Source organism: Thunnus thynnus, chromosome 8 (genome assembly GCF_963924715.1).
Source record: "Thunnus thynnus chromosome 8, fThuThy2.1, whole genome shotgun sequence".
In the NCBI taxonomy this organism is placed as follows: domain Eukaryota; kingdom Metazoa; phylum Chordata; class Actinopteri; order Scombriformes; family Scombridae; genus Thunnus; species Thunnus thynnus.
The window spans coordinates 24,904,213-24,921,317 of NC_089524.1; the positions used below are offsets into that span (position 1 = coordinate 24,904,213).

At 38.6% G+C, this 17,105-nt stretch overlaps 2 protein-coding genes and 1 pseudogene across 3 annotated transcripts; 2 read left to right on the forward strand and 1 right to left on the reverse strand.

Moving 5' to 3' along the window:
- Positions 1 to 111: 111 nt before the first annotated feature.
- Positions 112 to 3,506, reverse strand: LOC137188532 (cytochrome P450 2B4-like; annotated as a pseudogene).
- Positions 3,507 to 3,942: 436 nt separating this feature from the next.
- LOC137188045 (cytochrome P450 2J2-like) lies at positions 3,943 to 9,253 on the forward strand. Of its 2 annotated transcripts, none has more exons than XM_067597414.1 (9): positions 3,943 to 4,225; positions 4,884 to 5,046; positions 5,479 to 5,632; positions 5,723 to 5,879; positions 5,982 to 6,158; positions 6,646 to 6,784; positions 6,900 to 7,087; positions 7,193 to 7,334; positions 7,454 to 9,253. In XM_067597414.1, the coding sequence occupies exons 1-9, from the start codon at positions 4,043 to 4,045 to the stop codon at positions 7,627 to 7,629; spliced, it is 1,479 nt and encodes a 492-aa protein (XP_067453515.1). In that variant the 5' UTR covers positions 3,943 to 4,042; the 3' UTR covers positions 7,630 to 9,253. The 2 variants fall into 2 exon arrangements, with proteins under 2 accessions (XP_067453515.1, XP_067453514.1); XM_067597413.1 differs by having other exon boundaries at positions 3,945 to 4,225; positions 6,643 to 6,784.
- Positions 9,254 to 11,577: 2,324 nt separating this feature from the next.
- On the forward strand, positions 11,578 to 16,815 carry LOC137188047 (cytochrome P450 2J2-like). The gene is made up of 9 exons (XM_067597417.1): positions 11,578 to 11,861; positions 12,508 to 12,670; positions 13,103 to 13,256; positions 13,347 to 13,503; positions 13,606 to 13,782; positions 14,272 to 14,413; positions 14,529 to 14,716; positions 14,822 to 14,963; positions 15,083 to 16,815. The coding sequence occupies exons 1-9, from the start codon at positions 11,679 to 11,681 to the stop codon at positions 15,256 to 15,258; spliced, it is 1,482 nt and encodes a 493-aa protein (XP_067453518.1). The 5' UTR covers positions 11,578 to 11,678; the 3' UTR covers positions 15,259 to 16,815.
- Positions 16,816 to 17,105: the final 290 nt, after the last annotated feature.

The window sequence follows — 17,105 nt, forward strand, 5'->3', positions numbered from 1 at the left end:
TTGGGATAGTTGGTGGTTTTATCACAGTGTAGCACAAAGGCGGTAAGGTTTGGGACAGGGAGTGGCCCAATGCTAACACATGGTAATTACTTTTTGTTTCATTTTATCTCTTTAACACTCTTGATCAACAGCGCATGACTGAGTTTTAAAGGTTTGTAACCCCTGACTAACCTCTTTGAAAGGGATGAAGGAGTGTGGAGTTTCCCACATTGACTCAACAGATAGAACTGAGTGCAGTGTGGGTAGCATCATCGTGCTCTGCGGAAAAACAATTCATGAAAGAGTAAATCAGACAGATCTCTTTTTGTTCTTTGATGTCTGTTTTAGTTAGTTTGCCATAAAAAAAAGAAACAGGTGAAATTTACAAGGTGAAAAGATGCCTAGTGTTATGAGAACGACCGACAGTCAGATGTCTTGCGTGTCTAGGGAAAGTTCATTCTCTAACATAAAGTGTGGTGTCATAGACACATTTTATGTTACAGTAGACAGTTCTTGTTCAAGTTTTTTTGTAGTTGATCCCAAAACGACAAAACAAAGCTGGAGGTAGATGGCTTGCAGGTTTCACGGCTAAAAACAAAAGTTAAGACGGTGTTGAGTCTCTCACTCTCACGGTAAAAATCACTTCCTGATGCTGTTTCCCAGAAGCCTTATCACACCTTGGCCACCGAGTTAATTGATAAGCCCCGCCCACTACCAGCCAGCCAAAAAGAAAGAGGGAACTACTAATGATTAAAGAGCATACTGCTCAACCTAACACTAGTAACTGAGAACCAGCAGCACCAAAGTGCAACTTAAAGGACCATACCTCTGCAATTAACTAAAAATGCTAAAAACAAAAAACAAATGCTGACTATTTGCCAGTATATAGGTTATTTTTTAAAACAGGTTTTTAACATTTGTGTCAATACAGTATAAAAATCTTTTTCGTTGTTGTTGTTATCTTCATGCAGTAATGCAATTCAAAAGAACTGGTTTGTAAACCATTGTAAGTTCAATCAAGTGTTTTTGGGAATAGCATGACATATGAGTCGCTGGCCAAAAAGCTATGCTGCTAGAATATGAAACCTGGTAAACAATATACAAATTCACACATAAAGCAGGTCTTTCTCATGTTTCTTTGGGATTGTGTACTTTTCCAGCATGGTGTCCTTGTTTGCCATGTGGACCAAACCGAGCGGGATGTTGTCCTTTCTCTGGATCTCATGGATGACTGCATCAGTACAGGGCTGTTTTGTCTGTCTGTCTGAGAGGGCTGTATGGATGAACTGACTACAGTATCAGTTTCAGCCTGTACCATCTCTGCACACAGTGAAAACAGGAAATAATATGAATTTTGTGTACCGCGTCAACGGCTGAGGGGAAAATTTTGTGTCACACATACCACAAGCTTTCACTCTTAGTACAGGGCTGACCTGTGAGAGATATTATCATATCAAGAAACTCTTAAAAGATGCAGGAGTGGGGTGTGACCGACATTACTCATATGCAAACAGTGTGCATGTGAGGGTAGTAGATCATATATAACAGTGCCTAGTGTAAAGTAGTGATGGTCTCAGTTCCAGCACCAAACAGGTCCAGGGTGCAAATACACAAATTGTCGAGACCAGAACAAGAACCAAAACCAGAATCTCTGTCCCCCTTTCTATTGATGACACAAAAGACAGTTTATGTCTTACATTTATTTCATCAGAAAATGATGAAAACAAAAACATAAACATTCACCTTTTCCATTTCTATGAGGAAGCAGTCGATTCAGTCTCTCGGTGACAAGGGGTTGAGGTTTGGCCATTAATCTTGTTTTCCATGGAGTCAGTTATCTTCTGTGTCAGAGTGGATGTCTTCTGATTATGAATGATTAACAGGTTGGTATAACAAATGCAGAATGCCAGCCGCTGCCAAAATGAAGCAAAAGTTGTGGTCCCTTAGATAACAAAGTAGAGCAATAGAGAGTCAAATGCACATGGTCTATGGTACATGGTCCAATGCATGCTTCTGTGTTGCGTACTGCCCTGTAACTAGTTAAGAAACATTGGTTGATTAGAAGTGTTTAAAAAGAAGATTTCAGTGCCTTGGTGAAAGTCAAAGGCCTTAGTGAGATAGTTGCACTCCTGCTGGATTGTTGGTTCCATCTCTTCTGCTGCTTCCTCTGATAGCCGCTTGAAGAGGCCACAAGCAACAAGCATTGGACTGGAAGTAACTGGAACTGACTGTACTAATCACCAACTAAATGCTACTATGCCGAATGTACTACCCTGACTGAACACTAATTAACAACAATCAAAATGCAACACACGTTACCCTTATTCCCAATCAGTTCAGAAAACAGCGGTATGGTGGGGCGATCTACAAAGTCCTCTCTGCCTTGGACCAGAGCTTCTTTCACAAACTTGTAGCCATTAATTACCACAATCCTCCCACCAAAGAGGGGGAGGATGAAAACATTTACATATTTCTCTGCAAATTGAGCAAAGACGGCAGAAGTGTGTTGGGCTTAATCACTGAATTGACTACTTTCTAGCTTTAGAGGGATACAGCACAAATATGCAGCTGTTTATGTCTCTGGATTTGGCAGCTTCCTTTGACATTTCTGACTTCTGTGGCCTCTTTAAAATTGGCATTATTGACACATCTGTAAATTTTATTTCTTCTTCCATCCTATACTCCCTTATGGTGACAACACTGCCTCTAAAACAGTAAATGTCCCATGAAAATCCTCTGATACCTCTGGTCAAATTCAGAGTTGACTCAGCAGCCTTTTGGACAATATTAATGCTGTGGCTGTAAACCAAGCTGCAACCACATGACTGAATGTTAAAGGCAATGCTGGAGGAGTGATGTGCACTTCCTATTAAAGCTACAAGAGGCTAGTTCCAGAAAACTCTTGACTATTGCAACCCCCCAAAAAACAATGTATTTTCCTCCAGAATAAGTCATGCTCTCAATAAACTGGTTCACTTCCTCTGATGTAAGTCTGGTGGAATTTCTTTGTTCATTTAGGAAGATATTAAGGATAATAAATGGCCATTTTTGAGGAGAGATCTGCAGCTGCCACAACATTGAGCTGTGAGGAATAATTCTGACACATTTGCTAAAGCCTATAATAAGTGGCATGACTATCCTGCCAAATGCTTTTATTGAAGAGGAGGCACTGCTATGGATAAAACCTTGGTCATTTGGGTTGTGGGCAAGAGGTCTGTCATAAAATTGGTTGTATCCTCTAAAGAATTTTCTGTAACACACAAAGATGTTGCTGATGCAGATATGTAAACAGGATTGTTGGCAAATTCCAACATTTATATTTGCAAGAAGACCTGCATCAGACCACATTTTATTATGCTGAATAGCACCATTACAACTAAAAATTGTAAACAAGTGATTTCTTTAATAGCCTCAGTTACATTTCATGTATGATACTGTTTGAATACTGTATGGACTTGACAAATCTCTGTTAACTGCAGGTGAAGTCTGGTGGGTTTGATGTGATGAAGGTCACAAATGGGAGGAAGAGAAGTTCACGTTAATCACTGATTTATGATAATGATTAACGAATTACATTACTTTATTGCTGCACCCGCACAAAGTCAAATGTAGCTATCAGCTAAATTCATGTATTTTGAGATAGTGACACAACTATCTACTAAACATGGTTGTTATACAGTATACACCCGCATAAAAACACATCTATTGTAAAATGTATTTGAACATGCCTTTACATATCCTACTTTGTTTGACAACTGAATTGTTGATCTAGGCTGTACTGACAAATAATTCTCCTTAAAATTATTATTTCATGTATTCTAATTTTCCAGGAAGGCCTCCCTGTGTCCCCACATGCACCACATGTGCATACAGTCAACAACCAGCTGAAACAGTTCAAGCTGCAATCTTGTTTTTCACTCACAGGACATGAGAGGCCAGTATTACATAACATCCCCTTGTTGGGACCTTTTTCCAGTTTCTCACCCAGATAAAGTTAGACTCACCACGATTCTGTCTGCAGTATCTAACTGCTTTCACAGAGGTCTTTTGGCAAATCTTCACCATGATTTTTCAAGCACTTTTTGGGTGTATGGACTTTACTGGTTGGCTGCTGTTCAGTTTTGTAGTGTTATTATTAACTGATGTGGTCAGAAACTGGAGGCCTCACAGCTTTCCACCGGGACCCTGGGCTGTGCCTTTTCTAGGAAATGTCTTCACAGGAGTTGATTTCAAGACAATGGAGAAGGTCGTGACAAAATTTTCATGGATTTTACTGAAACCAATATTATATGTCATGCTGCTTTATATAGGGGGTAGGGCCTCACAAAACGGACTTTGAATTGATTTGATTGATTGAATGTCAGTTAGAAATATTTTTCAGCTGTAAATAAAGACTTGAAACGAGCATGGTGAGTTCATGTTATTTTCATTTCATTTAGTAAATGTAGCCATGCAAGCAAGATAATACAACAAAACACAACCAAGAAATACTGATCATAACCATTTTTTGATGCACGCAGAGCAATAGTAAGCAATAAAACATTAGTAAAACATGATAATTACAATGTTAATCTTGATATAATGTTAAAAAGATGCAGTTACAAGTTAGTAAAGAGGTAATATCATGCACCTAAGACACAATAATAGCAGCATGTTAGCCAGTAATAACAGAAATAATAATAATGTAATTAACAATGCACTTTCTAGATTAAGAGTGTTCACTGACTTTTTAGACCCCAGGTCTTAAGACTTTGTGTGAAGGATTTTCTACACTTTGTAAGCATTTCAACTGACAAAAAACAGTTTTCTGCTCCATTTACAGTATGATTAATATATTGAAAGACTACAAAAGTCGGTCAAATGCATACAAAGTATGTATATTTTTTATTTTATTTGATATGCAGCTTGCTAAGGAATACGGCCCAGTGTTCAGCTTGAGGAGAGGCAGTGAGAGGATGGTGTTTATTTCAGGATATAAGATGGTCAAAGAGGCTCTCGTCAGCCAGCTGGACAGCTTTGTTGATCGACCTATTGTCCCCCTCTTCCATGTTGTTTTCAAGGGCATTGGTGAGTAAGTGAATGAATGGTACCACAAGTGTCTTTTATTAAATCTCTTTTCTCCCAATAGAAGGATGAATCTAAATATTCAGTCAGTGAACTCGCATAGAACAAAGTATGATGTGAAAGCAGAATATATATACAGTGAATTTGATATTTTAGCATCTATGATCTAATGCCAAACTCAGCACAGCAGAGGTTAGGGACTGACAATAACTGAAGCTGATTGCCAGTTTAAAAAAGGCAATCTCATCATAGCTTGTATAAATCATTGTCTTCATTTCTTAATTATTGTTAATTAATTGTTGTATTACTGTTCAACCTGTAAAGGCAGAGAATTAATAAACAAGCACAGTACATATATTTATGAAAGTACATGCAGCAATCTGTGTGCAGTGCTTAATTGCTTTGTTAATAATTTGATATAACATCAAATCACAGGCATAGTTATGAGCAATGGTTACCTGTGGAAGAAGCAGAGGAAGTTTACCAACACTCACCTGCGTTACTTTGGAGAGGGCCAGAAATCACTGGAAAAATATACTGAAGAGGAATGCCATTTCCTTTGTGAAGCTTTCAAAGAGGAACAAGGCAAGTAGACTCACTTTGAACAAATACTTTTTGTCTGTTATGAATATGTAATATTCATCATAACTTGAATTGAATTCAATATATTCCCAGGAAGACCATTCAACCCCCAGTACACTATATCTAATGCAGTGAGTAACATCATCTGCTCTGTGGTCTTTGGACATCGCTTTGAATACAGTGATCAAAGCTTTTGCAAGATTCTGGAGTTGGACAGTGAGGCTGTTTTGCTCGCTGGCTCAGCTCAGACTCAGGTAATTACTGATCTGTCACCTGAGTTCAACTATTGAGCTGTACTCACAGAACAAACTGCAGTGCTGGTCTTTTACTGACCTGAAAGTTTGTTCCATCAACAGCTGTATGATGCCTTTCCTGGTTTGATGAAGTACCTGCCGGGACCTCACCAGACTGTCCACGCTAACTACAAGGAGATTGAAGTGTTCCTGCAAAAGGAAATAGAGAGGCACCAGGAGGAGTGGAACCCTGATGACCCTCGTGATTATATTGATGTATACCTGGCAGAGATGGAGAAGGTAAGCTGTTAACATATTTTCAGTAAAGCTTCCTTGAACTCGTTTAAAATGTATACCGTCAAATGTAATGGAAACTGTATTGTCCCATAATGGAAATGGCTTGATAGAGTGCAATAACAAACAAACAAAAAAGGCCTATTCATCTGTGCAAAATACAAACCTCTTGTGCACAGAGAAAAGATTAAATGCTTCTTCACATAATAGCAAACTATTGTAACTGAAGGGTGGTAAATATATTTTTTCACTATTGAATTTAGACATGATATAGTATAGCACCCCCTCAAACTCTCTGTTGCTTTATAGGGGTGATTAGGCAAATTGAAAATATCCTTAATATGGCTCCACACATGCCTCTCAAGAGTTTTGCTTGGCTCAGAAAACTTACTGATTATTTGTTTCATGGTTCATATAAAGTAGAATATGAGAGCAGAGCACTGTGTTTAATGTCGTACAATAACAGTGTTTTCTGTTGTCGCATTGCCAGAAGAAGAAGGATCCCCAGGCTGGCTTCAACATCGAGACCCTGCTCGTTTGCACCATCGACCTGCTTGAGGCTGGGACAGAATCAGCTGCTACCACTTTACGCTGGGCTCTCCTATACATGATGCACTACCCAGAGATACAGAGTAAGTCAGTTCATCCTCCTCATTAGCCATATGAAGCACCTGAATATTCCCATGGAGTTTATGAATGTTTTTTATGCTATTTGAACCATAGTTCTGACTCTGCTTCCTCACCCAGAGAAAGTCCAGGCAGAGATAGACAGAGTGGTTGGACAGTCTCGTCAGCCTACACTGGCCGACAGACCCAACATGCCCTACGCTGATGCCGTCATCCATGAGATTCAAAGGATGGGGAATATTGTTCCTCTGGGATTCCCCAAAATGGCCAGTAAAGACACTACACTGGGAGGATACTTCATACCCAAGGTGAAGAACTATTTACCAGACTTACTTGGTGGTGAATGTCCAGCTATAAAATTTATAAATGATTATTTACTGATATTAGATAATATCTCATGACTGTTTTTCCAGGGAACAGCTATTACTACAATCCTTTCATCAGTGCTTTTTGATAAGGATGAGTGGGCGACTCCAGATATCTTCAATCCTGAACATTTCTTGGATTCAGAGGGCAACTTCCGCAGAAGAGACGCATTCCTACCATTTTCAGCAGGTTTTTTTCCTCCGTTTTCTATAACACTATTTGGCTTACGAGAATTGCAGCTAACATAGTTTCTAAGGGAAAACTAGGAATCTACTAACCTTAAACTGCTGTCAACTGTTTCTTCACAGGTAAACGTGTGTGTTTGGGGGAGCACCTGGCCAGAATGGAGTTGTTTCTTTTCTTTACATGCCTACTGCAACGCTTCACCTTCTCTGCTGTTCCTGGAGAAATGCCCAGCTTGGAGGGAGTGCATGGCTTCACCTATTCCCCCGAGAGCTTCAGGATATTAGCCATGCCTCGCTAATGCTCTCCATTGTTTCAGCTGTTCTCATCCCAGTCAAACACAAAGCCTCAATAACAAGGATCTCCATGTTCTCCATATCACAAGTTGGATCTGACTTGCAGCTGAAAACTAGTTGGCGTAATATATGAATATTATCCTCCACAAAATGAATAAAAATGAAATAAAACGATCAGTCATGTAGATCAGAAGATATTGACAAGTATTAAAAGGGTACTCCACCAAAAAAGGGTCAAAATCAATGCAGCATAACCAAAATCATCTTTTAATTCCACACATTGTTCCTCCTTGTCAGAACCTGGTTCCTACATTACCCACAATGCAACGTGACTGCTGACATTTTAATCAGAGATTCAGGTGTGTTATGCTAGTAGCAGCTAACGTAGCCTGGAGCTGCTTGCTTACTTGAAGCAAGCAGGAGTGTGCAAAAAGAAATCTGGTAATTGCACTCCTTTCTAACCTCCACACCCAGATATTATTTTTATTTCAAACTTGTAGTCTTCAGACCCAACCGACACTGACTCAAGTGACATCACTTTAGGCAATTCAGCAGACTTGGCGCAGGCCACACCTGGAGCCAAAATGGGCTTTATAAAACTTTTTTTCACATATTTTTTAGTACTCCTCAAGACCTGTAAACATACTTTGATGTGTAAAATTGGTGGAGTTCCCCTTTAAGTCAAAGGCAACCAGTCTTGTTTATTGTTTCAACACCAAACTGCAAGCCTAGTTGAGATTTGGTGCATAAATGATTAAGGCACATGCATAGTCATGGTCCACCGAAAGAGGTGTTTTTAGTTATTTTGTCAAAGCATACCTCCTCTTAAAAATGTGTGTATGAGTACAATCAAAATTGACTAACATTTCCCCAACTTTCCTGTTAGTTTTGTTGCACCTACAGTAAGTGGGAAACCTGCCTCAGACATTTAACATTAACAAAGACCAGAATGAGTGTACAGGGATTTTAAGATCATCAATAATAGCTCACTATACTAATACTAAGATTTAATTTACAATCTTCAAGGATTAGTCCAGAATGAAGGCGTTTAAAGAGGTACTCCAGCTCACAAGAGATATTTGAAGAAAGGGTGGACAAAATCTAAGCAACAGACGCTGAGAGATACTGATTTTTTGTCCCTAGTAAGGGCGAAGCTCTGAAAACGCTGGATCCTCACATTTCCCATAATGCAACACCAAACATCTTTTCATTAGACCCTTGCTGCCTAAATGCCCACATCTTTTATACTCCTCACCCTCAGTCTGTAATGCAGAGTTTCTGTTGAAAATGAGCAGTCTCTAAGCCTGAACTCAGAAAATAAACTTATCTAGTAAACTGATCTTTAGTGTGAAGTCAGTGGAGTGTGTTGAGGTGATGAGATGATCAGATGATTGGTTTATCATTTTAATGTACAGAATTGTGGGAGTAAGATCATTGTTCCTTTGCTTTGTACATGTGCATGCAGATGTATATCTTGTGGCTGTGTGCCATTGACCACTCACAGATCATTTCTCTGTTCCTTCAGACACTATAATAGATTAGGTTTGCTCTTTGGTTGTTGAGACAAGTTGATGCAAATCTTTGTGTGTTCTGTATCCTTATTGTATAATTATAATTTTTAAACTTCAACCCAGCAGTGTTTTGTGTATTATTTCATGTGTGTGTGTTTAGTCTTTTCAGTCTTTCCATGACAAGTACACCTTTGAACAATCAATATGTGAAACCTAGATTCAAAACATCTACTATCCTATAATGTACTTACAGTAATATCTATCTATCTTTCTGACACTAGAAGACCAAATCCTTTAGAACAAGTTTATCTGTTGCTGTTGTAGAGGCTGATCCATTCACTGCTCTGACAAGCTTTTGGGTCTAAGATTGGAAAACACTACTGTATCTGAACTGGTTAACTGGGAACTGACTGGCTCGCTGCAGGGTGTCCAGTAAGAACTCAGCCAGAGATGTTGATTTAATGATTTGTTCATTAATGTGTGACATTCATAAACTGTTGATCCATTGAGTGTTACATAATTTCATGAGCTAATATTGACTCGATAATTTTTTTATTATATATTATGCATGAATACATCCATTAGATCACAATGTCTAGTGATTTGTGTTACTTAAAAGTTTTACATTTTTTTTCTTTTAGGACGATATGGTATTTTGCACTCTGACACACAGACAGTCTTGTGAACTTTGCATCTATAAATGACACCATATGATGGATATCCAGGCTGCTAAGCTTTAGCTGACTAATACAATAACAACGGTGTGTGTGTTCTTTAGCTCTCAACTAATGTTTGTCAAATTACTCCACCTGCATTTTGTATTGTTGATTTTACTCTGTTTTACGCTATGAACATCCAATCTCTGTCTAAGTTTACTGAAAGACAGTGGAGGTTTTGAATGTATGTTATCATAATGCTGCGTGCTGTGGCTCATGAGTGATACCCATTACCTTAAGTGCCATCTTGCTATGGCAGGACAGAGGTCTTGTTTGTCAGAGGAAAGTAAGTGTGGTCTGTGACTGGTTATGTAAGTACATTGCTTAAGCACCTTTGTACAGCCTAATACATGCATCATGGCCTTACAGTTCTTCTGTTATAAGCTTTTCCATTTGGGTGTGCCAAATAGGCGAAAATTCTATAAAAAGGGTGGATGTTAAGGCAGGGCCGACTCTAGCCATTTTGGTGCCCTAGGCGAGATAGGCGAGATAAGGATTTGTTGCCCCTACCCCACCAACATACCTGCAAATATAGTTATTAATCCTTTAGTAAGAACACACAATGATTCATAAATTACAACATATCAGGCAATAAACACATCTGAAGCATAAATTATAGAAAACGATTGACCGGTACTGTTCAATTACATGAGTGAAAAAGGTTCATAACTGATTGTGAATATTTGATAGAATTAGAGTAAAATGTGTCTGGATTTGTCCATATTGACATTAGTTACATAACTGCAGCTGTAACATACAATGAACAGAACTCACCTGCTGCAGGTTGTGTTTCACTGAGGGTAGCTGGAGTGTTTGATATGATGTTAGATGTTGCTTCACTTGCAGCTGTATTCAAACATACAAAACATCCAGACTGTTACACCATTGCATTAAGTCCTTTGTGTCATTCTACTGCATATAAAGTAGCACTCTACAAATACACTTTATTTAATTTGACTAAGACCTACATTTAATTATTAACAATGTGTAATTGTAACATTCAACAACAACAATAGTAATAATAATGACAACAAAGCAGTGTATTATCAATTACACAGAGACAACGAATATCTGGCTGAACTGACCTGCTTCAGAGAGTGGTGTAGATGGGAGATCAGATGTAACTTCTCCAGCAGCTGGAGGCTTCTGCAGATATTTCCACAGTGCATCTGGACACTTATAAAGTAGATATTAACCTTTTACAAGCAAACACATGACTTGACAAATCTCTGTTAACTGCAGGTGAAGTCTGGTGGGTTTGATGTGATGAAGGTCATAAATGGGATGAAGAGAAGTTCACGTTAATCACTGATTTATGATAATGATTAACGACTTACATTATTTTATTGCTGCACCCGCACAAAGTCAAATGTAGCTATTAGCTAAATTCATGTATTTTGAGATAGTGACACAACTATCTACTAAACATGGTTGTTATACAGTATACACCCACATAAAAACACATCTATTGTAAAATGTATTTGAACATGCCTTTACATATCCTACTTTGTTTGACAACTGAATTGTTGATCTAGGCTGTACTGACAAATAATTCTCCTTAAAATTATTATTTTATGTATTCTAATTTTCCAGGAAGGCCTCCCTGTGTCCTCAACATGCACCACATGTGCATACAGTCAACAACCAGCTGAAACAGTTCAAGCTGCAATCTTGTTTTTCACTCACAGGACATGAGAGGCCAGTATTACATAACATCCCCTTGTTGGGACCTTTTTCCAGTTTCTCACCCAGATAAAGTTAGACTCACCACGATTCTGTCTGCAGTATCTAACTGCTTTCACAGAGGTCCTTTGGCAAATCTTCACCATGATTTTTCAAGCACTTTTTGGGTTTATGGACTTTACTGGTTGGCTGCTGTTCAGTTTTGTAGTGTTATTATTAACTGATGTGGTCAGAAACTGGAGGCCTCACAGCTTTCCACCGGGACCCTGGGCTGTGCCTTTTCTAGGAAATGTCTTCACAGGAGTTGATTTCAAGACAATGGAGAAGGTCAGGACAAAATTTTCATGGATTTTACTGAAACCAATATTATATGTCATGCTGCTTTATATAGGGGGTAGGGCCTTACAAAACAGACTTTGAATTGATTTGATTGATTGAATGTCGGTTAGTTACTAAATAAAAACTTGAATAGAGCATGGTGAGTTCATGTTTTTTTCATTTCATTCAGTAAATGTAGCCATGCAAGCAAGATAATACAACAAAACACAACCAAGAAATACTGATCATAATCATTTTTTGATGCACGCAGAGCAATAGTAAGCAATAAAACATTAGTAAAACATGATAATTACAATGTTAATCTTGATATAATGTTAAAAAGATGCAGTTACAAGTTAGTAAAGAGGTAATATCATGCACCTAAGACACAATAATAGCAGCATGTTAGCCAGTAATAACAGAAATAATAATAATGTAATTAACAATGCACTTTCTAGATTAAGAGTGTTCACTGACTTTTTAGACCCCAGGTCTTAAGACTTTGTGTGAAGGATTTTCTACACTTTGTAAGCATTTCAACTGACAAAAAACAGTTTTCTGCTCCATTTACAGTATGATTAATATATTGAAAGACTACAAAAGTCGGTCAAATGCATACAAAGTATGTATATTTTTTATTTTATTTGATATGCAGCTTGCTAAGGAATACGGCCCAGTGTTCAGCTTGAGGAGAGGCAGTGAGAGGATGGTGTTTATTTCAGGATATAAGATGGTCAAAGAGGCTCTCGTCAGCCAGCTGGACAGCTTTGTTGATCGACCTATTGTCCCCCTCTTCCATGCTGTTTTCAAGGGCATTGGTGAGTAAGTGAATGAATGGTACCACAAGTGTCTTTTATTAAATCTCTTTTCTCCCCATAGAAGGATGAATCTAAATATTCAGTCAGTGAACTCGCATAGAACAAAGTATGATGTGAAAGCAGAATATATATACAGTGAATTTGATATTTTAGCATCTATGATCTAATGCCAAACTCAGCACAGCAGAGGTTAGGGACTGACAATAACTGAAGCTGATTGCCAGTTTAAAAAAGGCAATCTCATCATAGCTTGTATAAATCATTGTCTTCATTTCTTAATTATTGTTAATTAATTGTTGTATTACTGTTCAACCTGTAAAGGCAGAGAATTAATAAACAAGCACAGTACATATATTTATGAAAGTACATGCAGCAATCTGTGTGCAGTGCTTAATTGCTTTGTTAATAATTTGATATAACATCAAATCACAGGCATAGCTATGAGCAATGGTTACCTGTGGAAGAAGCAGAGGAAGTTTACCAACACTCACCTGCGTTACTTTGGAGAGGGCCAGAAATCACTGGAAAAATATACTGAAGAGGAATGCCATTTCCTTTGTGAAGCTTTCAAAGAGGAACAAGGCAGGTAGACTCACTTTGAACAAATACTTTTTGTCTGTTATGAATACGTAATATTCATCATAACTTGAATTGTATTCAATATATTCCCAGGAAGACCATTCAACCCCCAGAACACTATATCTAATGCAGTGAGTAACATCATCTGCTCTGTGGTCTTTGGACATCGCTTTGAATACAGTGATCAAAGCTTTTGCAAGATTCTGGAGTTGGACAGTGAGGCTGTTTTGCTCGCTGGCTCAGCTCAGACTCAGGTAATTACTGATCTGTCACCTGAGTTCAACTATTGAGCTGTACTCACAGAACAAACTGCAGTGCTGGTCTTTTACTGACCTGAAAGTTTGTTCCATCAACAGCTGTATGATGCCTTTCCTGGTTTGATGAAGTACCTGCCGGGACCTCACCAGACTGTCCACGCTAACTACAAGGAGATTAAAGTGTTCCTGCAAAAGGAAATAGAGAGGCACCAGGAGGAGTGGAACCCTGATGACCCTCGTGATTATATTGATGTATACCTGGCAGAGATGGAGAAGGTAAGCTGTTACCATATTTTCAGTAAAGCTTCCTTGAACTCGTTTAAAATGTATACAGTCAAATGTAATGGAAACTGTATTGTCCCATAATGGAAATGGCTTGAAAGAGTGCAATAACAAACAAACAAAAAAGGCCTATTCATCTGTGCAAAATACAAACCTAACCTCTTGTGCACAGAGAAAAGATTAAATGCTTCTTCACATAATAGCAAACTATTGTAACTGAAGGGTGGTAAATATATTTTTTCACTATTGAATTTAGACATGATATAGTATAGCACCCCCTCAAACTCTCTGTTGCTTTATAGGGATGATTAGGCAAATGGAAAATATCCTTAATATGGCTCCACACATGCCTCTCAAGAGTTTTGCTTGGCTCAGAAAACTTACTGATTATTTGTTTCATGGTTCATATAAAGTAGAATATGAGAGCAGAGCACTGTGTTTAATGTCGTACAATAACAGTGTTTTCTGTTGTCGCATTGCCAGAAGAAGAAGGATCCCCAGGCTGGCTTCAACATCGAGACCCTGCTCGTTTGCACCATCGACCTGCTTGAGGCTGGGACAGAATCAGCTGCTACCACTTTACGCTGGGCTCTCCTATACATGATGCACTACCCAGAGATACAGAGTAAGTCAGTTCATCCTCCTCATTAGCCATATGAAGCACCTGAATATTCCCATGGAGTTTATGGATGTTTTTTATGCTATTTGAACCATAGTTCTGACTCTGCTTCCTCATCCAGAGAAAGTCCAGGCAGAGATAGACAGAGTGGTTGGACAGTCTCGTCAGCCTACACTGGCCGACAGACCCAACATGCCCTACGCTGATGCCGTCATCCATGAGATTCAAAGGATGGGGAATATTGTTCCTCTGGGATTCCCCAAAATGGCCAGTAAAGACACTACACTGGGAGGATACTTCATACCCAAGGTGAAGAACTATTTACCAGACTTACTTGGTGGTGAATGTCCAGCTATAAAATTTATAAATGAATATTTACTGATATTAGATAATATCTCATGACTGTTTTTCCAGGGAACAGCTATTACTACAATCCTTTCATCAGTGCTTTTTGATAAGGATGAGTGGGCGACTCCAGATATCTTCAATCCTGAACATTTCTTGGATTCAGAGGGCAACTTCCGCAGAAGAGACGCATTCCTACCATTTTCAGCAGGTTTTTTTCCTCCGCTTTCTATAACACTATTTGGCTTACGAGAATTGCAGTTAACATAGTTTCTAAGGGAAAACTAGGAATCTACTAACCTTAAACTGCTGTCAACTGTTTCTTCACAGGTAAACGTGTGTGTTTGGGGGAGCACCTGGCCAGAATGGAGTTGTTTCTTTTCTTTACATGCCTACTGCAACGCTTCACCTTCTCTGCTGTTCCTGGAGAAATGCCCAGCTTGGAGGGAGTGCATGGCTTCACCTATTCCCCCCAGAGCTTCAGGATATTAGCCATGCCTCGCTAATGCTCTCCATTGTTTCAGCTGTTCTCATCCCAGTCAAACACAAAGCCTCAATAACAAGGATCTCCATGTTCTCCATATCACAAGTTGGATCTGACTTGCAGCTGAAAACTAGTTGGCGTAATATATGAATATTATCCTCCACAAAATGAATAAAAATGAAATAAAACGATCAGTCATGTAGATCAGAAGATATTGACAAGTATTAAAAGGGTACTCCACCAAAAAAGGGTCAAAATCAATGCAGCATAACCAAAATCATCTTTTAATTCCACACATTGTTCCTCCTTGTCAGAACCTGGTTCCTACATTACCCACAATGCAACGTGACTGCTGACATTTTAATCAGAGATTCAGGTGTGTTATGCTAGTAGCAGCTAACGTAGCCTGGAGCTGCTTGCTTACTTGAAGCAAGCAGGAGTGTGCAAAAAGAAATCTGGTAATTGCACTCCTTTCTAACCTCCACACCCAGATATTATTTTTATTTCAAACTTGTAGTCTTCAGACCCAACCGACACTGACTCAAGTGACATCACTTTAGGCAATTCAGCAGACTTGGCGCAGGCCACACCTGGAGCCAAAATGGGCTTTATGAAACTTTTTTTCACATATTTTTTAGTACTCCTCAAGGCCTGTAAACATACTTTGATGTGTAAAATTGAGTTGAGATTTGGTGCATAAATGATTAAGGCACATGCATAGTCATGGTCCACCGAAAGAGGTGTTTTTAGTTATTTTGTCAAAGCATACCTCCTCTTAAAAATGTGTGTATGAGTACAATCAAAATTGACTAACATTTACCCAACTTTCCTGTTAGTTTTGTTGCACCTACAGTAAGTGGGAAACCTGCCTCAGACTTTTAACATTAACAAAGACCAGAATGAGTGTGCAGGGATTTTAAGATCATCAATAACAGCTCACTATACTAATACTAACATTTAATTTACAATCTTCAAGGATTAGTCCAGAATGAAGGCGTTTAAAGAGGTACTCCAGCTCACAAGAGATATTTGAAGAAAGGGTGGACAAAATCTAAGCAACAGACGCTGAGAGATACTGATTTTTTATCCCTAGTAAGGGCGAAGCTCTGAAAACGCTGGATCCTCACATTTCCCATAATGCAACACCAAACATCTTTTCATTAGACCCTTGCTGCCTAAATGCCCACATCTTTTATACTCCTCACCCTCAGTCTGTAATGCAGAGTTTCTGTTGAAAATGAGCAGTCTCTAAGCCTGAACTCAGAAAATAAACTTATCTAGTAAACTGATCTTTAGTGTGAAGTCAGTGGAGTGTGTTGAGGTGATGAGATGATCAGATGATTGGTTTATCATTTTAATGTACAGAATTGTGGGAGTAAGATCATTGTTCCTTTGCTTTGTACATGTGCATGCAGATGTATATCTTGTGGCTGTGTGCCATTGACCACTCACAGATCATTTCTCTGTTCCTTCAGACACTATAATAGATTAGGTTTGCTCTTTGGTTGTTGAGACAAGTTGATGCAAATCTTTGTGTGTTCTGTATCCTTATTGTATAATTATAATTTTTAAACTTCAACCCAGCAGTGTTTTGTGTATTATTTCATGTGTGTGTGTTTAGTCTTTTCAGTCTTTCCATGACAAGTACACCTTTGAACAATCAATATGTGAAACCTAGATTCAAAACATCTACTATCCTATAATGTACTTACAGTAATATCTATCTATCTTTCTGACACTAGAAGACCAAATCCTTTAGAACAAGTTTATCTGTTGCTGTTGTAGAGGCTGATCCATTCACTGCTCTGACAAGCTTTTGGGTCTAAGATTGGAAAACACTACTGTATCTGAACTGGTTAACTGGGAACT

Excerpts from the sequence above, each read along its gene's own strand:
- LOC137188045 (XM_067597413.1), top strand. The coding sequence starts at position 4,043 with ATGATTTTTCAAGCACTTTTTGGGTGTATGGACTTTACTGGTTGGCTG. Across the intron at positions 4,226-4,883 it reads ATTTCAAGACAATGGAGAAG|CTTGCTAAGGAATACGGCCC; the intron begins GTCGTGACAAAA and ends TTTGATATGCAG. Across the intron at positions 7,088-7,192 it reads GAGGATACTTCATACCCAAG|GGAACAGCTATTACTACAAT; the intron begins GTGAAGAACTAT and ends CTGTTTTTCCAG.
- LOC137188047 (XM_067597417.1), top strand. The coding sequence starts at position 11,679 with ATGATTTTTCAAGCACTTTTTGGGTTTATGGACTTTACTGGTTGGCTG. Across the intron at positions 14,414-14,528 it reads GCACTACCCAGAGATACAGA|AGAAAGTCCAGGCAGAGATA; the intron begins GTAAGTCAGTTC and ends TTCCTCATCCAG. Across the intron at positions 14,964-15,082 it reads ATTCCTACCATTTTCAGCAG|GTAAACGTGTGTGTTTGGGG; the intron begins GTTTTTTTCCTC and ends GTTTCTTCACAG.